At 33.4% G+C, this 18,738-nt stretch overlaps 2 protein-coding genes across 18 annotated transcripts in view; one reads left to right on the top strand and one right to left on the bottom strand.

Annotated features, from left to right (window-relative positions):
• Positions 1–12,861, bottom strand: part of LOC125050380 (dmX-like protein 2) — a 51,359-nt gene extending 38,498 nt beyond the window's left edge. For 9 of the 10 annotated variants that reach the window (XM_047650173.1, XM_047650169.1, XM_047650178.1 and 6 more), the window contains exons 1-10: positions 12,568–12,861; positions 11,788–11,988; positions 8,447–8,600; positions 6,866–6,939; positions 4,486–4,615; positions 3,544–3,664; positions 2,822–3,007; positions 2,151–2,278; positions 1,098–1,258; positions 807–882 (exon numbers count right to left, since the gene is read on the bottom strand). In XM_047650173.1, the coding sequence (XP_047506129.1) occupies positions 807–882; positions 1,098–1,258; positions 2,151–2,278; positions 2,822–3,007; positions 3,544–3,664; positions 4,486–4,615; positions 6,866–6,939; positions 8,447–8,600; positions 11,788–11,988; positions 12,568–12,654 (1,318 nt within the window). In that variant the 5' untranslated portion in view covers positions 12,655–12,861. The remainder of the gene's footprint in view (positions 1–806; positions 883–1,097; positions 1,259–2,150; positions 2,279–2,821; positions 3,008–3,543; positions 3,665–4,485; positions 4,616–6,865; positions 6,940–8,446; positions 8,601–11,787; positions 11,989–12,567) is intronic. The other variant, XM_047650172.1, reaches the window with a different exon arrangement.
• A 372-nt stretch (positions 12,862–13,233) lies between these two features.
• LOC125050391 (endophilin-A) overlaps positions 13,234–18,738 on the top strand; it is a 30,680-nt gene continuing 25,175 nt past the window's right edge. For 4 of the 8 annotated variants that reach the window (XM_047650231.1, XM_047650229.1, XM_047650236.1 and 1 more), the window contains exon 1: positions 13,235–13,484. The gene's annotated coding sequence lies outside the window, so the exon portion shown is untranslated. Of the gene's footprint in view, positions 13,485–18,738 lie in introns of all 8 variants that reach the window. The other 4 variants (XM_047650230.1, XM_047650227.1, XM_047650233.1 and 1 more) reach the window with 2 other exon arrangements.

Here is an 18,738-nt window from a genome sequence, read left to right as displayed (position 1 = left end):
CGATGTGCGGGAGTCGTTTATACAATCGAAGAGGTTTTCACATCCCACATTGTCGAGCAAACGTTGGCAGAAACTCTCCAATTAATAGGTTATGTCGCACGTATAGTTTGTATTTGTAATTGTATGGTTGTTTGTATTAACACCGTTTATGGTATATACTTGATTTCGTCGTGTCCACATGTTATAGGGACGGCACCGCTTTTTATATTTTTGTATGTATGTCAATAATTATCATGGGTTTGTCCTAATTTTGTGGTCCAAATAAAAAAATGTGAGTAAGAATTATAGAAGTGCTCGTGGATAATTGAAATTGAGGCAATCTTTTTTTCGGGGTCAGTTTTCTGCTCTTTAAAAAACAGGAACACGTTGTGAATTACAGCCCCAGTTTGAGCGTTGATTCCTTAAAACCACGTTAGAAAATAAATTCTCCATTGTGCGTATTGCGTAACGAAGCGTAAGTAATGTAATGTGTGTCAACATAAAATCTTATATTAATAAGAAAAACAACAACCCTTACTCGTAACGACCAATCAGGAGTCAGACTGCTAATGAAGGTCACGTTGACGCATCGACCCTGCGTGCGCAGGTAGCTAAGTATCGATAACGGGTTGCATTGCGTGCACATCCCTACTGTCAGTGACATTTATTGCCCGACGACTTCGTTTAAAATGCGTCGACTATAGAAGTATATTTCTTGTTTTTTTTTTCATTTATTTCTTTGTGTATTTGAATGTGTGTACACGAAAAAACTCATAGGATCTGTATGCGATGTTGATGGTGTGTGTGTTAATAAATTTGGGCCATACTTTCGTGATTTTCTCCATCCGGCTGTGTTTGATCTGATGCGGAACCTCCTTCTTCAGTTTCTTCTTTGTCTAATATCTGTAATTTGCAAGTTTATATATGAAACTCACAAGTTAAATAAGTAACCGCTTGGTTATTCTAACACCCTGTTAAAACCGAATTTTTAAGTTATTTTTTTTAATGTAATTAATCTACAATTGTATGCAATAAACAAATCAATATTATTTGTCTGTGAAAAATCATACAATTCTCCAATACATATTTAAAATAAATTAGTATTAATAGCTACTAACTTTTTTAGTTAAATCGTGTAATATCGCTTCAGCTTGGCTCGTGAAGTGCATTTCCTTATTATGAAGCCAGTGTAGGATGAACCTTCCACCGCCAGAAAGAGATGGCACTAGTGGTATGTCTGTTTCCGCATTTATTGACGCTGCTAGATGGAAGTGGAGACCTAAATACAATTTCATAGAATTAGCTTGTTTTAAAAAAAAACTTATCCTTACTTGGAGCTAACTTGATGTGGCAATGTATATGTCGCAGCCAACTAGCTTAATTAGCCTTTCAATTAAAAGCCTAGCCGTTTAACTTAGCGGCGCCGATTAACTAGCGGCCTGAAAGATGTTCAGCCGTAGCGTTTGTTACAACATTTAATAAACTGGCTGGCTAATGCTTAGGCCATTCTTAAGATAGCGTCATTATTTGGCTGAACTGAATTTAACAAAAAAATAGATTAGGAGGGCAAACGAGCCTACAGGACCATTTTTAGTGAACGCGTTGCCGGCCTTTGAAGGAGGAGATCACTCATACCAGTTGAAGGTCGTATCTCGATTCCACAGTTCGCTAGTTCTCAAAAGAAAGTGTCTTGTGAAGCGGACTGTGGAAGACTTCCACAAGCCATCAAGGTCATGCTGATGAAATTTTGAATTGATACGGCTCGTACGGTCTTGAGGGATCAATCCAAACAATTCTTCAGAACACTCACCATAATACACTTTGTAGAAAACACATACAGAGTTTATATTTTTTTTGTTTTATTTTTTATTTAATAGCTTTAAGTGTTAGATAAACAAATACTGCTACAAGCATTTAATGATAAATTATTTGTAAAATTCATAGTCAACAGCTCAAAGCTTAAATGAAATGTCAAAACTTTAATAGTACCAACAAAATGTTAGAGATTTCCTGTTTTGTTGAAAAACAAATATCAATAAAAATCTCTTGAGCATTAAAAATATCTCTATTAGTTTGAGGGGAAAATATCCTGTTCTATTAAGTAGTTACTGTAATTCATTATTAAAATAATCGCCAGTACTTCTTTTAATAATTTGAAGAAAATTACGTACCAGCAGTATACGACGTAGCGTGGTAGGAGTTGTGGAAGTCGTGAGCGCTGTACGTGGAAGGAAGTGTGGGGATTGGAGCGCCTGGCTGCTTCGAAGACTGGGCCGTACGTCTGATGTGAAAACACGTTCTGCAAAGAAGTAAATGGAATTTAGCATTTTGGCTGTTATACCGATAGAGACTTCTTCTTTTTCGTAAACTTCATTACACAAGGTCGGGCCTATCTTGAAAAGCCCCGATACGTCAACTTGCTGCCTCCACACCACTCTATCCTCAGCTATGCAAAAAACTCAGTATTGTATCACGCAGCCCGGAAATACAACAACCTCTATGTAACCTTTAAGCAATGGCGGAATATGCGTAAGGAGTATTAAGAATATCCATAGCGCTAAATCACCTGCATCAGAAGCAGCACACTCACATACACACTGTCACACTATCACACAACACAGCCGAATTAGTTATTACGCATTTCATATTGTTCATTGTTTGTTTCCTATCGTAAATTTTGACCCGGTATATATAATGTATACCCTCTTTGGCTATATGTTAAGTATAATTGTTATTTGTTGTATTTATATACAGACTGTACATTGTGGTCCTTCGAGCCGGACTATCAAGCTAACAACACTGTAGAAATTAATCATTTTGTCTTCACGAGAAAAAAACTCACTTCATATGCTTCAAACGTTGCATGAATCGATGTTTATGCCGGTGTGTAGCGCGTTGTCTCCGGGGTGGGGAACGAGAATGGGGAGTCACACATCCGCCCCATTCGTCTTCTGGCAATAGCGTTTCCGCCCACACGCGGCAGATATTGTCGACGCATGACGTTACTAGTACGTTGCCCACGCTGCCTCTGAAACAATATGGAATTAATAATTGGTTTCTTCATATGTATCACGTACGTACTGCGTCTCTTATAACATTATTTAACGGCATCATTTGGGCGAAAATCTACTCTGTACTTTAAGGATTTAAAATTGTATTAACTTAAAGCATGTGCTACACGGTTTGAAACGAAATAAAAGCGAGTTGCGCTTTTCGGCTTCACGGTTTAAAACCAACAGTGTCCAAAATAACGTTGCGCTGATAAGACGTCTCCGCGCTCCCGTACCGTGCGTCTACGCTCGCCGCCGCAGCACGACTGCCGAACGCGTGGTTTTAAACAAGCGGCTAGACTGTTTCAAACCAACGGTTTTGGTCGCGGTTTGCAACGCAAAGCGTGCTGCCAAGGTCATATCAAGGTTAAACGAAATTTGGCATAAAACAACTATCCACACGGTTTGAAACCAAAGTTTCAAACCGCCGTTTCATACCGTGTAGCACATGCTTAAACGTATCATAATACAATTTTAAATATTTTTAGGATAAGAATAGATTTTAAATACTCACTTGGGCATGTATTTGCTAGTCTTCCTCCACGAGAGGTGAGTGACAGCCCTCGGATGTGCGACGTAGATGAAGGTGTAGTTGAGTTCCGGCGGTGAGTGTTCCCCTTGCGTTTGAACCAATACTAAAAATTATGGTATATAACTTACGTTTATATTAATTACCCGATAAAGGATATTTATATTTATGATATATGTGATAGAAAGTTACATACTAGAGTGTGAGGATAGCTAACGGGATATACCATAATTAAAAGGAAACACTAGCTGTGGTCTGCGAATTCGGCGGCCTTATACTGCCTAAATAGACTTTTAAATGCAAAAATATATTTTTTTAGACATATGGAGCCGCGGCCCTTTTTGTAGATATTGATGTCTTCTATAAAACTCTAGTACATAAATTCGCTCTATTGTCAATAGTTTTCGCAGCGTACGTGATTAAGGAATTGTCTTTGAGCTTTTTCACACCTTGGTTATCTAAATATCGTAATTTCATACAGAAGCATAACTTTTTGGAAAATATTCTATATCCAAGTTCATCAAAGATTACGTTGATTTCTAATTGGTAAAGAATTTTTCAAATCAGTCCTGTAGTTTTAGAGCCATAATAAAGAAAAAAAATCTCTCTTATCTCTTTATAATTATTTTGGTAGGGATGTGTCAAACTCTCAAATCCAGTAAAAAGGTTGTTATTAAATGTCAAACTTGTAAGATCTCAATATACAGTCAGAATCTTTTATAACGACATTGAAGGGACTACTCATATTTGGTCGTAAGAACCGACAGTCGTAACAGCCGATGACGTTGTCATTAAGTACATAATACAATAGAATTCAGCTGGGACCTGGATTTTTGTTAATATAATCGGTATGTTATAAACGATGTCGTAAACGGTTTTGACTGTATATCAAAAATTTTAACATTAAATCAATCTCCTTTAACATACCTTTGTTCTGATACCATATCTTTACGAGCCTATCATTTATCCCGGAGGTCGCGAAAAGCACTCCGTCTGGTGAAAACGCAAGGTGATGAGCCGGTGTTGCCGTGTGGCATTGCCAAACACACAACCATCCCTGTAATAAATAAGAAATTAAATTTATGAACAAAGAGAAAAGAATCCTTAACTAGGTATTCACATCATATAATATAGTAAAATTTCAAAAAAAAAACGCATTGTAATTGGTTAATAGACATTTTCAGTCTAATCATAGACACGTGACACGATACCCTTTTTTATTTTTTTATGTCAAATAGGGATGAATTAAAAATTGTTTTTACATGCTGCTTCCTGGAGCGTTGTTATGTGCAAGATAATAATAAATATTACTCCCACTTTTCTAGGAAACATTGGTATGACCAATCGCTTCCTAGAAAAGTGGGAGATTAGCGTGATTGAATTTAAAAAACTACGTATTAAATTACAGACTTGCAATAAAATAACAGAAAACATTAAACAAGTCTCAATCGAGCAATAAGTTTTGTAGCCTAGAACAAAGACTTACATCATAATATGTAACCTGGATTTATTTTTCTAGTCAACTGTAATTGTATGAAACGATTAAAAGATCATTAACGAACAGGCCAGTCACGTGATAACATGAGATTATAATGTTTATCGATTTCAAATTAGCCTTATACTGTTACTTTAGAAAACTTACATATAGGGTGTCTCAGTAAGAGTGCACTTTTTAAAATTGTAATATTTTTGTTTTCCTGCAAGTGGCAACTCTGGAATTTGACAGCTGTCACCTCTGTTTATTCCGTTTATTAAAAATGGAGCGCTTTTTGAAAGAACAACTCGTTATAATTGTGAAAACTCATCACAAAAGTAACGCTGAAAACGCTCGCAAACTTCAGCAAATTTTCCGCCGAGAAAGTGCAGCTAATGTGTCAACCATTCGAAGAGTGGTCAAAAAATTTGAAGAAACTGGGTCAATTATGGATATTCCTTTGCGTCAACGTACCGGTTGGACCCTTGAAAACATTGCTGCTGTAAACGAAAGTGTCGCAGAATACCCGAAAACATCAATTCGACGCAGCAAATTTTGACTAAAGACCTTCATGCATATAAGATATTAGTATTAATATTCAGTTAACTCAGCTCAAACCAGCAGACCAAGGAAAGCACCGGCAATCAATGAGTAATGGAGCAAAGAGAAGTCGATGCCAATTTTCCGAAAAAAGTCATTTTCTCCGATGAACAGAACACATTATCTCACGAAATTTTGATGTCAACTAGCCACCAAGATCGTGCGATTTAACGCCGTGCGATTTTTTCTTTGAGGTTTTGTTAAATCTCGAGTTTATGCAAATAAACCCGAAACCATTCCTGAGCTCAAATCGGAAATCCAATGCGACATCGGTGAGATACAGCCACATCTCTGTGCAAAAGTCATGGAAAATTTCATGAAAAGTGTGCCTGTCATCAGAGCCCTGGAGGTCATTTGCCGGATATTTTATTCCATACTTAATCGGAACATGTCTTCTTTACAATACAATAAAAATATCAGAACTCTGTCATAAAATACTTGTCTTTATTTAAAAATGAAAAAGTGCACTCTTACTGAGACACCCGTTATTTGTCAATAAAACAACTGAATACGTCGTACAAACAGGAAAATTCTTTAGTACTGTTTTTCCCGTTATTATCTATTTCCTGCAGCCGAAATATTTCTTATAATTGCTGTGCCTAAAGAATGTAAGACAGTCCAATGCGTTTTCCCTCATCAACTATGTATTACCCGGGAGTAATATTTTGTTTGACATGATCTATTTCTCCCTCTAATCGTCTCTAATCTATTTTAATGTCATAGGTATCATCACTAGCGATTGATATCCTTATTCGTTCTATGGCCATTCCGATTAACACTGGGCTGGATGAGCACGCAATTAATTAACACAATTTTATATTAAACGTTTAAATCTGTAAAATATATCTTTTAAATGCATGGAGTAGTTTTGTAGTGATTTTGACAACCTGGTCAATCATCACAGTCAACACAACGGCCCAACAAAATATCAGGTTGGAATTTCAACATTAATTCAATATATGTTTTATTGGATCAATATATAATTACAAATTAGTCTTTCTCGCTTTAGCTAATAGGTTTAGTTCCGACTGTAATAAAATGGTAATGTTGTGTAGATACAATTAACGGACATGTTTTACGTCACATCACGGCCAGAATAATTACACACAATACATACACGAATAACGAAACATTTGCATGCCTTCACGATAATTTTATCAATAGTAAATCAAACGGGTGATACGTCTCACAATGATATCAGTTTCTTATCAGCGCTAACAAATCATTTCTCACCGGTTCATCCTCTTCAGCTTGCTTTGGCTTGTCATCTTTGTCGCCGCCGATTTGAAACGTTACGCCGGAGCTAGCTGAAATATTTACCATAGATATAAATATAAACAATAGAATATGTAATGGCGGGCATAACAATAGTACGCTAACCAAGCGTTCCGTACTGTGAGAGCAGATATTTATATATTTAGTCGATATAGCAATCTCACATTGATTTCTTCTCTTTTTCTCATTTATTTTCCAAAATAGACTGTTATATATATTTCCCTTCGGAAGCAGATATTGTTTGGATTTGAACTTATAGATTTAAGACTGATTTATTTATTTCTTTTATTTATGAAACAAGAAACCTTTTAACTAGAACTTAAATTACTTTTATTTCATTGTTGTTTCTGATTATCACATGAAAATAGAATTATAAAAATTCTATAGTGTGCCTGTGACACGGTCTGAAAACAATAGTTCGGCGTCTATTCAATATGTCAAGAGCGCGTTTCATACAATTTTTATCGGTAAAACGACAAAGTTCGACAGTGCTAAGTTCGTGTCTTGAAATTAAATAATCTGACCTAAAATAGAGAAATCGATAAAACAGAAACTAGAGGAGTAACTGGAAATTTGCCAGGAAGGTCGTTTACTTCTGAAATAGTCTGTGCAAGTTCAATATTAGCAGGGTTGGATTTTTGACATATCTTTTCAAAACGTAAATAAAGATTATTATCAAGACCAACGAATCTGAATGACGACTAGACTAGAAAGTAAAAAAAAAAGTTCAACTTCCAAAGATTTTTGGTTCAATTCTGGTCAGCTCCTTAGGGAAAGGTTCAGAGTAGAAACTAAATTCAACATGTTTTTACCCTAGCCTGGACGTCTAAAACACTTCGAGAATTAATTGTCATCCTATTTATTATTAAGATGGCACTGGATCGATATGGACAAAACATTATATAGTTTTATGACCATAACACCCTGCTGCTAGGTATATATATATATTATATACTAGCTTGTTTTGCCATTTATATTTTTTCTAGGAAACATTTTTTTAGTTCAATAAAAATAACTATCTTCTATAATAAAAATTAGTGGTTGATCGTAGAGGGGTGAAAATTAGGGGTTGTATTTTTGTATGCTGTATCATAAAAAAATAAAAACAAAAAAAAATATCCAAAAAATAAATAAATAAATTGGCGTACAACTCTTATCATTTAGGGGTTCGAAAGATATATAGTAGCCGATTTTCAGACTGACTGAATATGCATAAAAAATGAATAAGAATCGGTCGAGCCGTTTCGGAGGATTATGGGAACGAACATTGTGACACGAGAATTTTATATATTAGATTGATGTAATTGAGTACCTTAATTTAATACCTAAATATTTCTTCGTTTCAGTAATAAAGCATTATTTTTGCACCTATAGGGGACCAGTCACGCAACAAAGGTGTGCTCATAATTATGAACGAAATTATTATATCGTTTAGCTTTCATGAAAAAATCGATTCTATGATCTATTTGACATAACACAAGCTTGCAGATCATTTAAAATATTTACGATATTTTGGTCAATATTTTTATAGGAACTTACGTTGACTATCATCTTGATAAAGCGATGCCTGATGCCACAGTTGTAAAATCCTACCACCAGTGAGCAGACGCGTGCCTTCCAGGTTCCATGATAGAGCGGTTATAGGGCCGTCTGCCACCAATTTCCCTGTTTGGACCCATCTGTATTCCAGCCCCTACAATTCAATAATGAAACAAAGTTCAGGATATTTATATTTGAATATATTTAAGTCCAAAACAGTTTTCTAGAGAAATCAAGTAACGTTTGATAACTTTGAAGTTGTGTGCATGTTAATGCGGAGTGATAAATAATATTTTTACAGCCAGATAAAACTACAATACTTAATAATAAGATTATAAGGTAAAATTTGCACTCGAATAAAAATCATATTCGCAGACCCAGTCTTCAAAATTAAATCAGTAAATGTATAATCTAAATCAGTGAGGCCTTTACACGAACTTATCGATAACAATATCTATTCGATTTAACATATGGTCCGCGATAATGGTTTGTTTCACAATACTTTTACCAAAAAAGTTAGTTAACTTTGTAAGGTATTATTTTTTAAATTTATATATTAATAACATCTTAACGTATCTCGTGCTCTCAGTAAGAGAGGACCTTGGTCACCATAGCACTATCATTAAAACCAAATACATACAATTTAATTATAACAATTATATTTCCTTTTACGTTCAAATAAACTAAATCTGTAAACTGAACTAAGTATAAGTAAGCGACACGAACAACAGCGAACAAATAATTCAGTATTTGTATTGTCGAACAAGAGGGTCAACAAATCTACGCCTCGCTTGAATTCGCAAATACGGTTCATGTTTTCATATATACTTACGACTATAATGTTATAAAGGAACATTAATTATTCACTAAAACCAAGATTAGCCTATGCCTACCGAATAAGTTGCTGTTTACTGAGTATTTAACTTAGGACTATTAACTAAGCTCCGAAGGTTATTTAGAACCTTTTAATTTTAACTACGGGTTTCTAAGCGGAACCGTCAAATGAGCGTAGATATAAATATGTTATATTGATATTATATTATATGTTAGCGTATGTTATACATTTAATTGAATTTAAAAAAAATCACAATACGCTAATGAGCCTATACATAATTTCTCTAGTTTGTAAGATTTCCAAGTGAAGTATTTAATTGTATTATATTGAAAGTAAATTATACAACTGCTAAGACGTGTGTTCAGGTTATTGGCTCGGTCTAGAATCTAGATCTTATCATTTGAGGCCTCGAATACGGATTAAAATCCTAGCACCCTTTTGCCGCTTGACCTCCGCTCAGTCGGTAGAACATAATTCAATTTTATTAGGTGTCATGCCCATCTCCAAAGCTTAGAAGTTTACAGAGCAGACTAGTGTCTTTATACTGGACTCAAATATAAAAGCTTTAACCGTTAAAAACGATGATTTGTGGGAGATATAATTCTTTCGAAGGTACATAAACCAAGTAAATTTATTAAAATTTATTATTCTTTGTTTACATTAAATATATATTATAACTATCAATGAATTTTAGAACTTAGAATGTAGAATTTATTATAAATATATATATATTTTGTTTTTGTATAAATAGGTTAAAATTGTATAAAGCACAGGTTATATTTATGTTTGAATGTGTATTCCGTTTTTGGCTTTTGTGTACAATGTTATTGTTTGGATATTGTTTAGTGAGTAGCTGTAGAATACTGTTGAGCAAATAAATAAATAAATAATCAGAATTAATACTTATATCGCAATTGGTGACCAAGTACTTAATAAACATCACTTGTTTTCTAGGACAGTGAGGTAAAAACTAGTTAACGCATACACGCGAACGCGATTTTTCGATTAGGTGACGTAATAAGCAAGTTAGCGGTACTGCATTATTATGAAGAGCAATTTAATATACAATTGGTCATGTGACCGACGCAAACTGAACAATTGATTCCTGCAAAACCGTTTAGATTTTGAACGTATCCGTTTAGGTCGGATAGACAACAAGTATAGAATTATCAATAGAAATGAGCACACCTAGTCAACCGTTATCGATCAACAAATATTAGCGATACGTTAATATTAGGCAGAGTAATTGCTAAATAATTTTATCCTTCAATACATGTTTGTTTATTTTAAAAACAAATACAATTCGTGAAATTTTGTAGCATAAAAATAAAACAATGAATCTTAATGAAATCATTAATAATAGTCATGAATGTGTATGCCGCATCATATTACATTCTGTATGCAGTGAATCGAGAGCAGAAATAAAATCAATACGCAAGAATTACATAACTTTTGAAGATTAAATGTTTAATTTGCAAATCGAAAGAGATTTTTATACAGAAATTTGGATTGGATTTAAGGTAAATGTCCAGTACAATTTGACCATTTTGGACGAGAAATAGATATAAAATACATATTATAAAAATATTGAACTGAGAGGTAGTAGCTGGCCATAAACTATAGAACCATAGATAGCCTAAGATTAAACTTCTCACAAGAAACATATCTCCGAACTACCGCAAATTTCGCATTTTCCATTTAATACGATTAACATCTATCCAAACCATAATACAACAGCGCAATTGGTGCAATTGTAAAAATAGTTTACGTTTTGCTTGCGTTTGTCTGGAAGTTTTAATCATTAACCTAAATTTGATTCCTGTTTCAGACGCTTCGCGCGGTGAAAATGTAATTAAAGTGAAAATAAATTGTATATATCAAGGCCACGCAACTCGTTACAATTGGGAGAAATTCCATGAAATCAACTAACTAATATAAATTAATTAAACCTGAGTTTTCTATATTGTTGTGAAAGCAACAAAAAAAAAGTAGATGTATATTACTATATGGTGCGGATTAAATTATATTTATATGATTTCATACTTAAAATGTTTTAATAATATTTTATATAAATATATTTTATTCATTTTGGGGAAAAGTTTAACATAGTAGCTACTATTAAGAAGATTTTATCTACTATAATAATAGATAAAAAATAAAGGTTAGCTTTCTTTACCCTATATCTGGACTATATCAATAAACGTCAGATAAGGAGGTAAACAAAGATAGGTTACATCTTATATCTAATCAGTAAAATTTTTGGAAGTACCTTTATTTTGTTCTACATACATATTAATACATAAAATAGTTAATCTAATAATAAAAATTATTGTTGATTAATAAATTTAGATCACTAATAATAGAAACAAGATACAGTATCTCAACTGTTAGACATCTCATTTACATATAGTAATCTTATATAATTTACAAAAGTTACAATAATTATGGAATTACTATGTTTAAATAACTGTAGAACCATGTACATAATATTACTTTGACTACTTACATGAGTAGTGGATGCTGTGTGAATCAATGGTGTTGGTTCAAAAATGCACACTTCAGCACCATATGCAGCAGCAATCTTTCCCGTATCGGTACTGCAGTCCAGAGAACTAATGCGAATGTAACCATGTATGGCACCAGGTATTATTTGAACACGCTCAAAATTTGACGCAAGAATTACTATGTTACATCCCGCTGCATATGCCTTAAACAAAATATTTCTTATAGATTGTATTGAAATATACGAGATCAAAATTAAATTATTATAAAAACTAAAAAACATATCAAATATTTATCAGTATTTACAATACCACTGTGTGATGTGAACTATGACAATAGATACACATTGCTAAGGCATAATAATAATACATTCTTAGTTTTAAATAAGCTGACCAAACTTTATACATATAAAATAGTATATTTAAGCTTATTTCCATAAAAATCATTGGTCATGATCTACATAAAAATAACTATAAGAATAAACCAAAGAATTAATTATAAGTAGTGTGACAACTGAAGCAATACTATATTTTCTTTAACTTATGATAATATCATAATTTAAATATTAAAGACCTGCTCAACAATTCACACTACATGTCAAACAATGTAACATATTAATATTAATTTGTTTAAGGCTATCTATAGTATATAACTGTGTCAAATCATTTCAACTTATGATCAGTTTAAAAACAGATGATCAAAGATAGTGTTCTCATTTTCCTTATGTTACTGTAGTTATTTAAAAAAAATCCATTATTTTGTACAGTAAATAATGACCACTTACTGTAAAAGGAATTCCCTCTACGGAACCAACAGCAAAACATTGATCCCCTGAATTACAGGCACCACTAAGAACTTGATGACAGTTCATTATGAGCTAATATAATTATATTTTCTTTCCTAAGTTTGCACCAAGAAACTAAACAACGGAAACACAAATTTATAATAGTAATACATTATTGATTAGCATCTCAGAAATTTCAATCTGACTATAAATGAAGCCACTTTTTATGATTACGAATATTTCTATGCGAAATCACGAAAGAAACCATACATCGAACGTAACAGAATGACGTACTTAATTTGACAATGATTTGACATCGATGTCCTCTGACATAATGACAAAGAAGTCATAGCGACTTTGATTTATTAATGGCATAAAGCGTACAAAAGTCTAGCTTCAAAATGTAGAGACGCTTATTCTTGATCAAATCTTTAAAAAAATATATCTTTATATAAATTAAGCAATTTTTAATTATTTATCAATCACAGTTATGATCGAAGCAGGAAATCTATATTCTCTGCTTTCGTTGCTAATAGCACTTAGCAGTATGAATTAAAAACAAACCATAGAAAGGCGCAAAATTTTGTCATAAGTTAAATGCAATGTTATCTGAACTTAGAACTTTAAATTGCCAAAATATGTTAGTGTAGTCAAACGTCATCTGTTGTACGTCATTTTGTTGACTGTTCACTGTTGTATATCTTCTAAACTGATTGGAAATAGAGAAATTGAAAAACTGTAGGGTGTGTAAACATAGATTTTCTTTTAAACCTCTCTGATTTTATACATAAATTTGATTTGGCATCTTGTTTCAACAACTAAGAATACTTATTAACTTGCTCCAGTATTACTTCTATATAAAAAATAGTTGTGTTGAGTTTTCTGAAAGTTTCTGGTGGTCCTAGCATCTGATCAAGGTAGGTTTTTTTTGTAAATTTCATAAATTTAGTTTAACCAATGGATAATCTAAGTCAGCCGTAACATAGTTTTGATCAGTCTATTTTATCCTTAATACACAGTGTTTAATATATGACTAGAAATGAAATTTAGAATTTTAATTTTATTTCAATGCTTATTTGAATTTGATAGCTAGAAAAAATAGCTTTAAAACAAATTTAATGCTTTAGTGTACAATTATTGTTGTTGGACACATGTATGGCTCTAAATAATTACAAGGTATTGCCGGGATTTACTTTGACAATCATATTTTATATTAACAGAATATTGAATATTTTTTGTGGGACAGCAGAAGTACAGTATAAAGGTTTATCACGGTTGTATAGGAAATTTATCTGTGATACATCTTTCTTAAATAAAAAATATAATGTCATTCAATTAATAAATACCATTAGTTTCCAATAAAAAAAACAATATACTTTATGCCATCAATCATTAGATTAATTTATTTGCAGATAAATCTCTCTAACAAACAGTAAAATAAGTTAATAAAAACAAATGAAATTTAATATATTCTCATATCCTTCAGTTCTTTTAGAAATTTAATTTTCGTTTTTAATAAAATAGTAGGTTTATTAATTATTGTCTATTTAGAAATTATGTTATTTTATATTTATTTTTGTAAGAAGCTACATTTTAACTATAAAATAATTTCATAGTACTCATTAGATTTGCCTTATTTATTTACGCAATTCAATGAAAGAATACTTTTGTAGAATATATAATTGTCTGATAACTCTTGAATCAGTGGCCTTTATTTCCGGCTTGATTATATCATGTATGGTTTTATTTTGAACAGTAACTCCTAATTGAGTCTAATAACGCCTGTAATATCTTGCCCAAATGTGTGTATGGAATAATGAACCCTTTTAACTAAATATCAAAGTTTGAAGTTCATTATATTCTTATGCTGAATGTCTTATTGTTTGTTATTCATTTCACTGAATTAATCTTTCATTTACATGAAGGGTTTTTTGTAATGATAATTAGATGGCATCAACCTTTAATAGGGTGATAAGATTAGATATAGATAATCTTGTTGGGGATATGTTTTAACTTTTATTTGTATTGCTAAACAATTTTTTATGTTTTTTATTGTGATTTTTTTATAATTACCCAATGGGTGATCTACTAAATTTACATGTTTATAATTAATCAACATTTATGTTGATGTTTTTTATGACGGTTTCAGTTAAAAGTTATACACAAATTTAGCAATGATAAAAAAATTAAACCAACAATCTAAACCCTTTAATGCCAATTGCATACACATACGCCGCGGGGTTCCGTCTATTTATAGAGTACCCTCGCTAGCCCTACAATTAGCGCCTTTACTACATCCGCGCCGCTTTGGAATCCCGGCTTTTTATAACGACCATGTGTTTGATATGTAAACAACAACGCTTGTACCACGGCTAAAAAAACACAAGCATGACTTATGAATAGGCCCCCTTTATTATGTATGAGGGTACCGTTTATCTCGGGAACTGAGAGGAACTAGCGTAGGTATAGAACAGTTCTTATAGGGTAGGTCCTTTTTTTGGCTCCAATCGGACATCAATTTCTAAATATTTAAATTAAAAGGTTTCCTCTTAAAACTTAGGACATACAGCTTCTTTTCGGGTTATACGCTTACATGCAAAGTCAGAAGTTGTTTGACGTAATTGTTAGCGAACATGAATATACCGCTTCTTTTCACTGGAGCCAGTTGCACATCTGTCCACTTTTATCGAATTTGGAGAATCGAGGCACTGGAGTAGGCGATTAGCGGCCCCAGCGTAATTTGCACACCACGTCTAGTCAAATTAAATAAGTATTTGGAATAATTGTCTAAACCTTATTACTTAAAAACGGTATGACTTTGTGTCTTGAACTCTGAAAGAAAACAAGCATATTTTTCATTGCTCTTAAATAAGCTAAAGATCAAGAAAGCTAAAAAGGCTTTTAAACATCGATCAACACATTTTGCTGATCTCTCTTTTCGTCACAGCGTATACACAATTTAATGTAAAGAGGACCTAAAATTAAAACAGATTGACTCATTATTAATAAAAGGGATTATATCATACCCGTCTTTCAATTCATTCCGCTCTTTCTTTCATTCCATTAATCCATTGACAAATAATCTTATCATTGAATGTATGCGGTAACCGATTAACAAACATTCAAATAAATTATTTAGGTATAAGAATATGTTATCTTTAAGAGAATCAAATACTTTACTAGACTAACTAAACAATCTGTAAAATTTAAAGTATGAATACAATGAATTCGTACTACCAAGGAAGGCTTAAATATGTGTGTAGAGGTAGATTTTGTCGAAGGACAATCGTCTATAGTTTTTTGCCTTATATAAGATGTTTTTTTTTTAATAATTTATACGACAACCCAGAATATTTAAAACAAATTAAATGTTGTTTAAATTTCCTACAATATTCTTTATCTTAAAATATTTGGAATAAAAGTACGGAAACAAGTAAGTAATTAAAATATTTGACCAAAAATGGCACATGATAATAAAGGACTGTACTTAACCTACTTGGCCGGAGCTATTGGCCTGGTTCATGGTTAGTGAGTCGGCAGACAGGCGGGCGCCCTATCAGATACGCCTACGTCTTGACATCTTCAAGGTAACGGGATGCTGGCCTATCTTATGCGAAGCTTGACTGAAGCATGAGAACCTTTCATTATAATATTTCTATAAAACCTAGTACATTTAGCAGCTTAGAATATATTGACGATCTTTTTTGTTAGATTAAAATAATTTTGTAATTGGCTAATGTTTTTATTATTTTGTTGTTTGTAGTCAAAATAATAACGATATCAACGTGTGATTATAAATTTCGTCATTAATTTATTCGTCATCCATTGAAGTGGTTTGGTTTCTATTTTGCATTTGTTAAAATTATTACAATTGAAAGAGTTTCCAAGCAACATTTAATATTAATAAATTATGGAAAATTGAGACAAATTTTATAATTGTAAATGTTTTTTTAGTTGCTTGACTCTAAATACTTAATAAATAACATAACGAACTATTTTACAAACTTTCGAAACGAAATGTCTAGTATGTACGAAAACCAAAATATGTAATTGTATAATGTTTGGTTTTTAGTATTGTACATACCAAAATACTATACTACAGTAACAATGGTCAATCTTTCTCTTTTCTTAAAATCACAATTTCGTAGAGCAAGTACTATACATAAAACTGTTATAAGAAAGATAAATTAATCTGTGTTATTAATATTATTAGAAATTGGGTGTGTTTTATAAATATTTGACTGTCGTAAATTCCCATTTCAGACAAATTATATTTCGATGTCAAGTCTAATTTTTATTACTCGGCAAATCCGCTTATGATTTACGCTTCAATCTTTAACATTAATTTTAGAAATAATGACTATTCATTTTTGTTTGTGTACTTCGACTTGGATCGGAGATGGATAGAAGAAAATGGCTCGTAGCTTCAATATGAAAAAATAATTCATTTAATGTAATGCATGATTTATGTATTGAGAAATTACTTAGCACAAATCTAATATAAAATGTTGTACCAATTTTTAATTAAAATTGACATCTGCAAAGGATTAAACTAACAAGTCGAGATACCAGATACTTTCATTACTATCTCATGTATCGCCAGATGAGTTGTATCGTGTGTTATTATGGTTAGTCGTAATCGTTATGTACAGATGCATTTTTAATGTCCCCGTTTGTATGAACTTATAATAACTCAGAAACAATTAGATAGTTTTTGTTGTTGGCTCTGATTAGTTAAATTTTTAATAAATTATTAAAATTTTGATTTTTGTGATTGTTTAACTGATGAGTCTGTTGAAAAGCAATCAACAAGAATGTTAAATTAAGCTTACCTTTCTATGATATTATCGTAGTACTACATTGTTTTTTTGTGGGGAAATGCGTTACGCATACCCTCCCGCGGCACGGTTGACCTGGTGGAGAATGGTTATGTGAGACTCGCGGTTGTGTATACCCACTAAAACCCCACGGGCGATTCCTGAACAACCGTGACCTGCCTCTTTTTTTTTTTGATATCCGAGGTGGAAATGCATTTGCGCATCCCCTGAACAGGGGTATGTGGGACTCGACCCACGCCAAAATCTCTGCTATTCAGAGACTGGGTGAGCAATACCCACTAAAACCACCTCGAGTAGTTCCGACAAAGCCGCGTTACAGAGGCTCCGGGGTCGCTGTCGCATTCTACCGGGACAAAAGAGATGTTGAATTACTGGCACTTGTAATGGCCATCCTCCGCCTAGAGCGTATTGCTACGTTCTATACCTACACAGTCTTCTTTCTTAGGTAGCATACTCACTGCTTGCCTTAGAAATTCAACCGTGCCCTCCATGTACGGTTTAAGCACTCGCCCGGTACCGCACAACCCTCCCAAAGGCCTAGAACAAATTTAAATTAAATTAAAACTTGCCCTCGAACCGGGAATCGAACCCGGTACCCCTCACCTAGCTGCCATTTAAAAAGACCGCTAGTCTATGAGGCCCCAAACCAGGACCTGCCCCGGGCGATTGTTGGTGGCGAGCAATCGCCCGGGGCAGGACACGGTAACAGCGTAGCCTTGTCCGGATCCATCCACGCGATCAGCCGTTAAATTCACGGTCCTCTACGGGCACGAATGATGTGGAATGGCCTTTCAGATCGGCCAATTCACCCTGTTTTATAAAGCTGGGGGAGGCCGGGTACAATCCTTGCAGGGATGCGTGAGCATCCCTTCTTTTGGACGCATAAACCCCTGTTCCCCCGCTGGAGCGACTGCGTGCCCAGGATTACACACGGGGTCGCACGGTGCAACGGCGACGCTGTGGTCTCCTATAGCGACGCGGGTGGGCTGCAGGATCATCCTCCCTGGCCCTCTCCGCCTCTTCCTTATGGCGCATGACGGCTTCACAGAATCTCTGAAAGAATTCCCACATGCCACATACCTCAATACGTAAAACCTAGTCTTGAAAATTGTTGTTAATTTTTAAATGTCATATAAAATGGTTGAACAGCTCTTGAAACAAGATTCAAGTTAGATTTATTAGATTATTTATCGGGTTTAATCTGTTTCTAGAATACATAGTGACGTAATTCACTAAGCGAGACTAATATAGATACCCTTATATACCTTATGACGTTAATCAATCCCCGGTATAATATGGATAATTAGAATGCATATTGTATCGAACTGTTATT

This window comes from Pieris napi, chromosome 6 (assembly GCF_905475465.1).
Source record: "Pieris napi chromosome 6, ilPieNapi1.2, whole genome shotgun sequence".
Classification (NCBI taxonomy): Eukaryota; Metazoa; Arthropoda; class Insecta; order Lepidoptera; family Pieridae; genus Pieris; species Pieris napi.
This window is presented reverse-complemented; position numbering and strand designations above follow the sequence as displayed.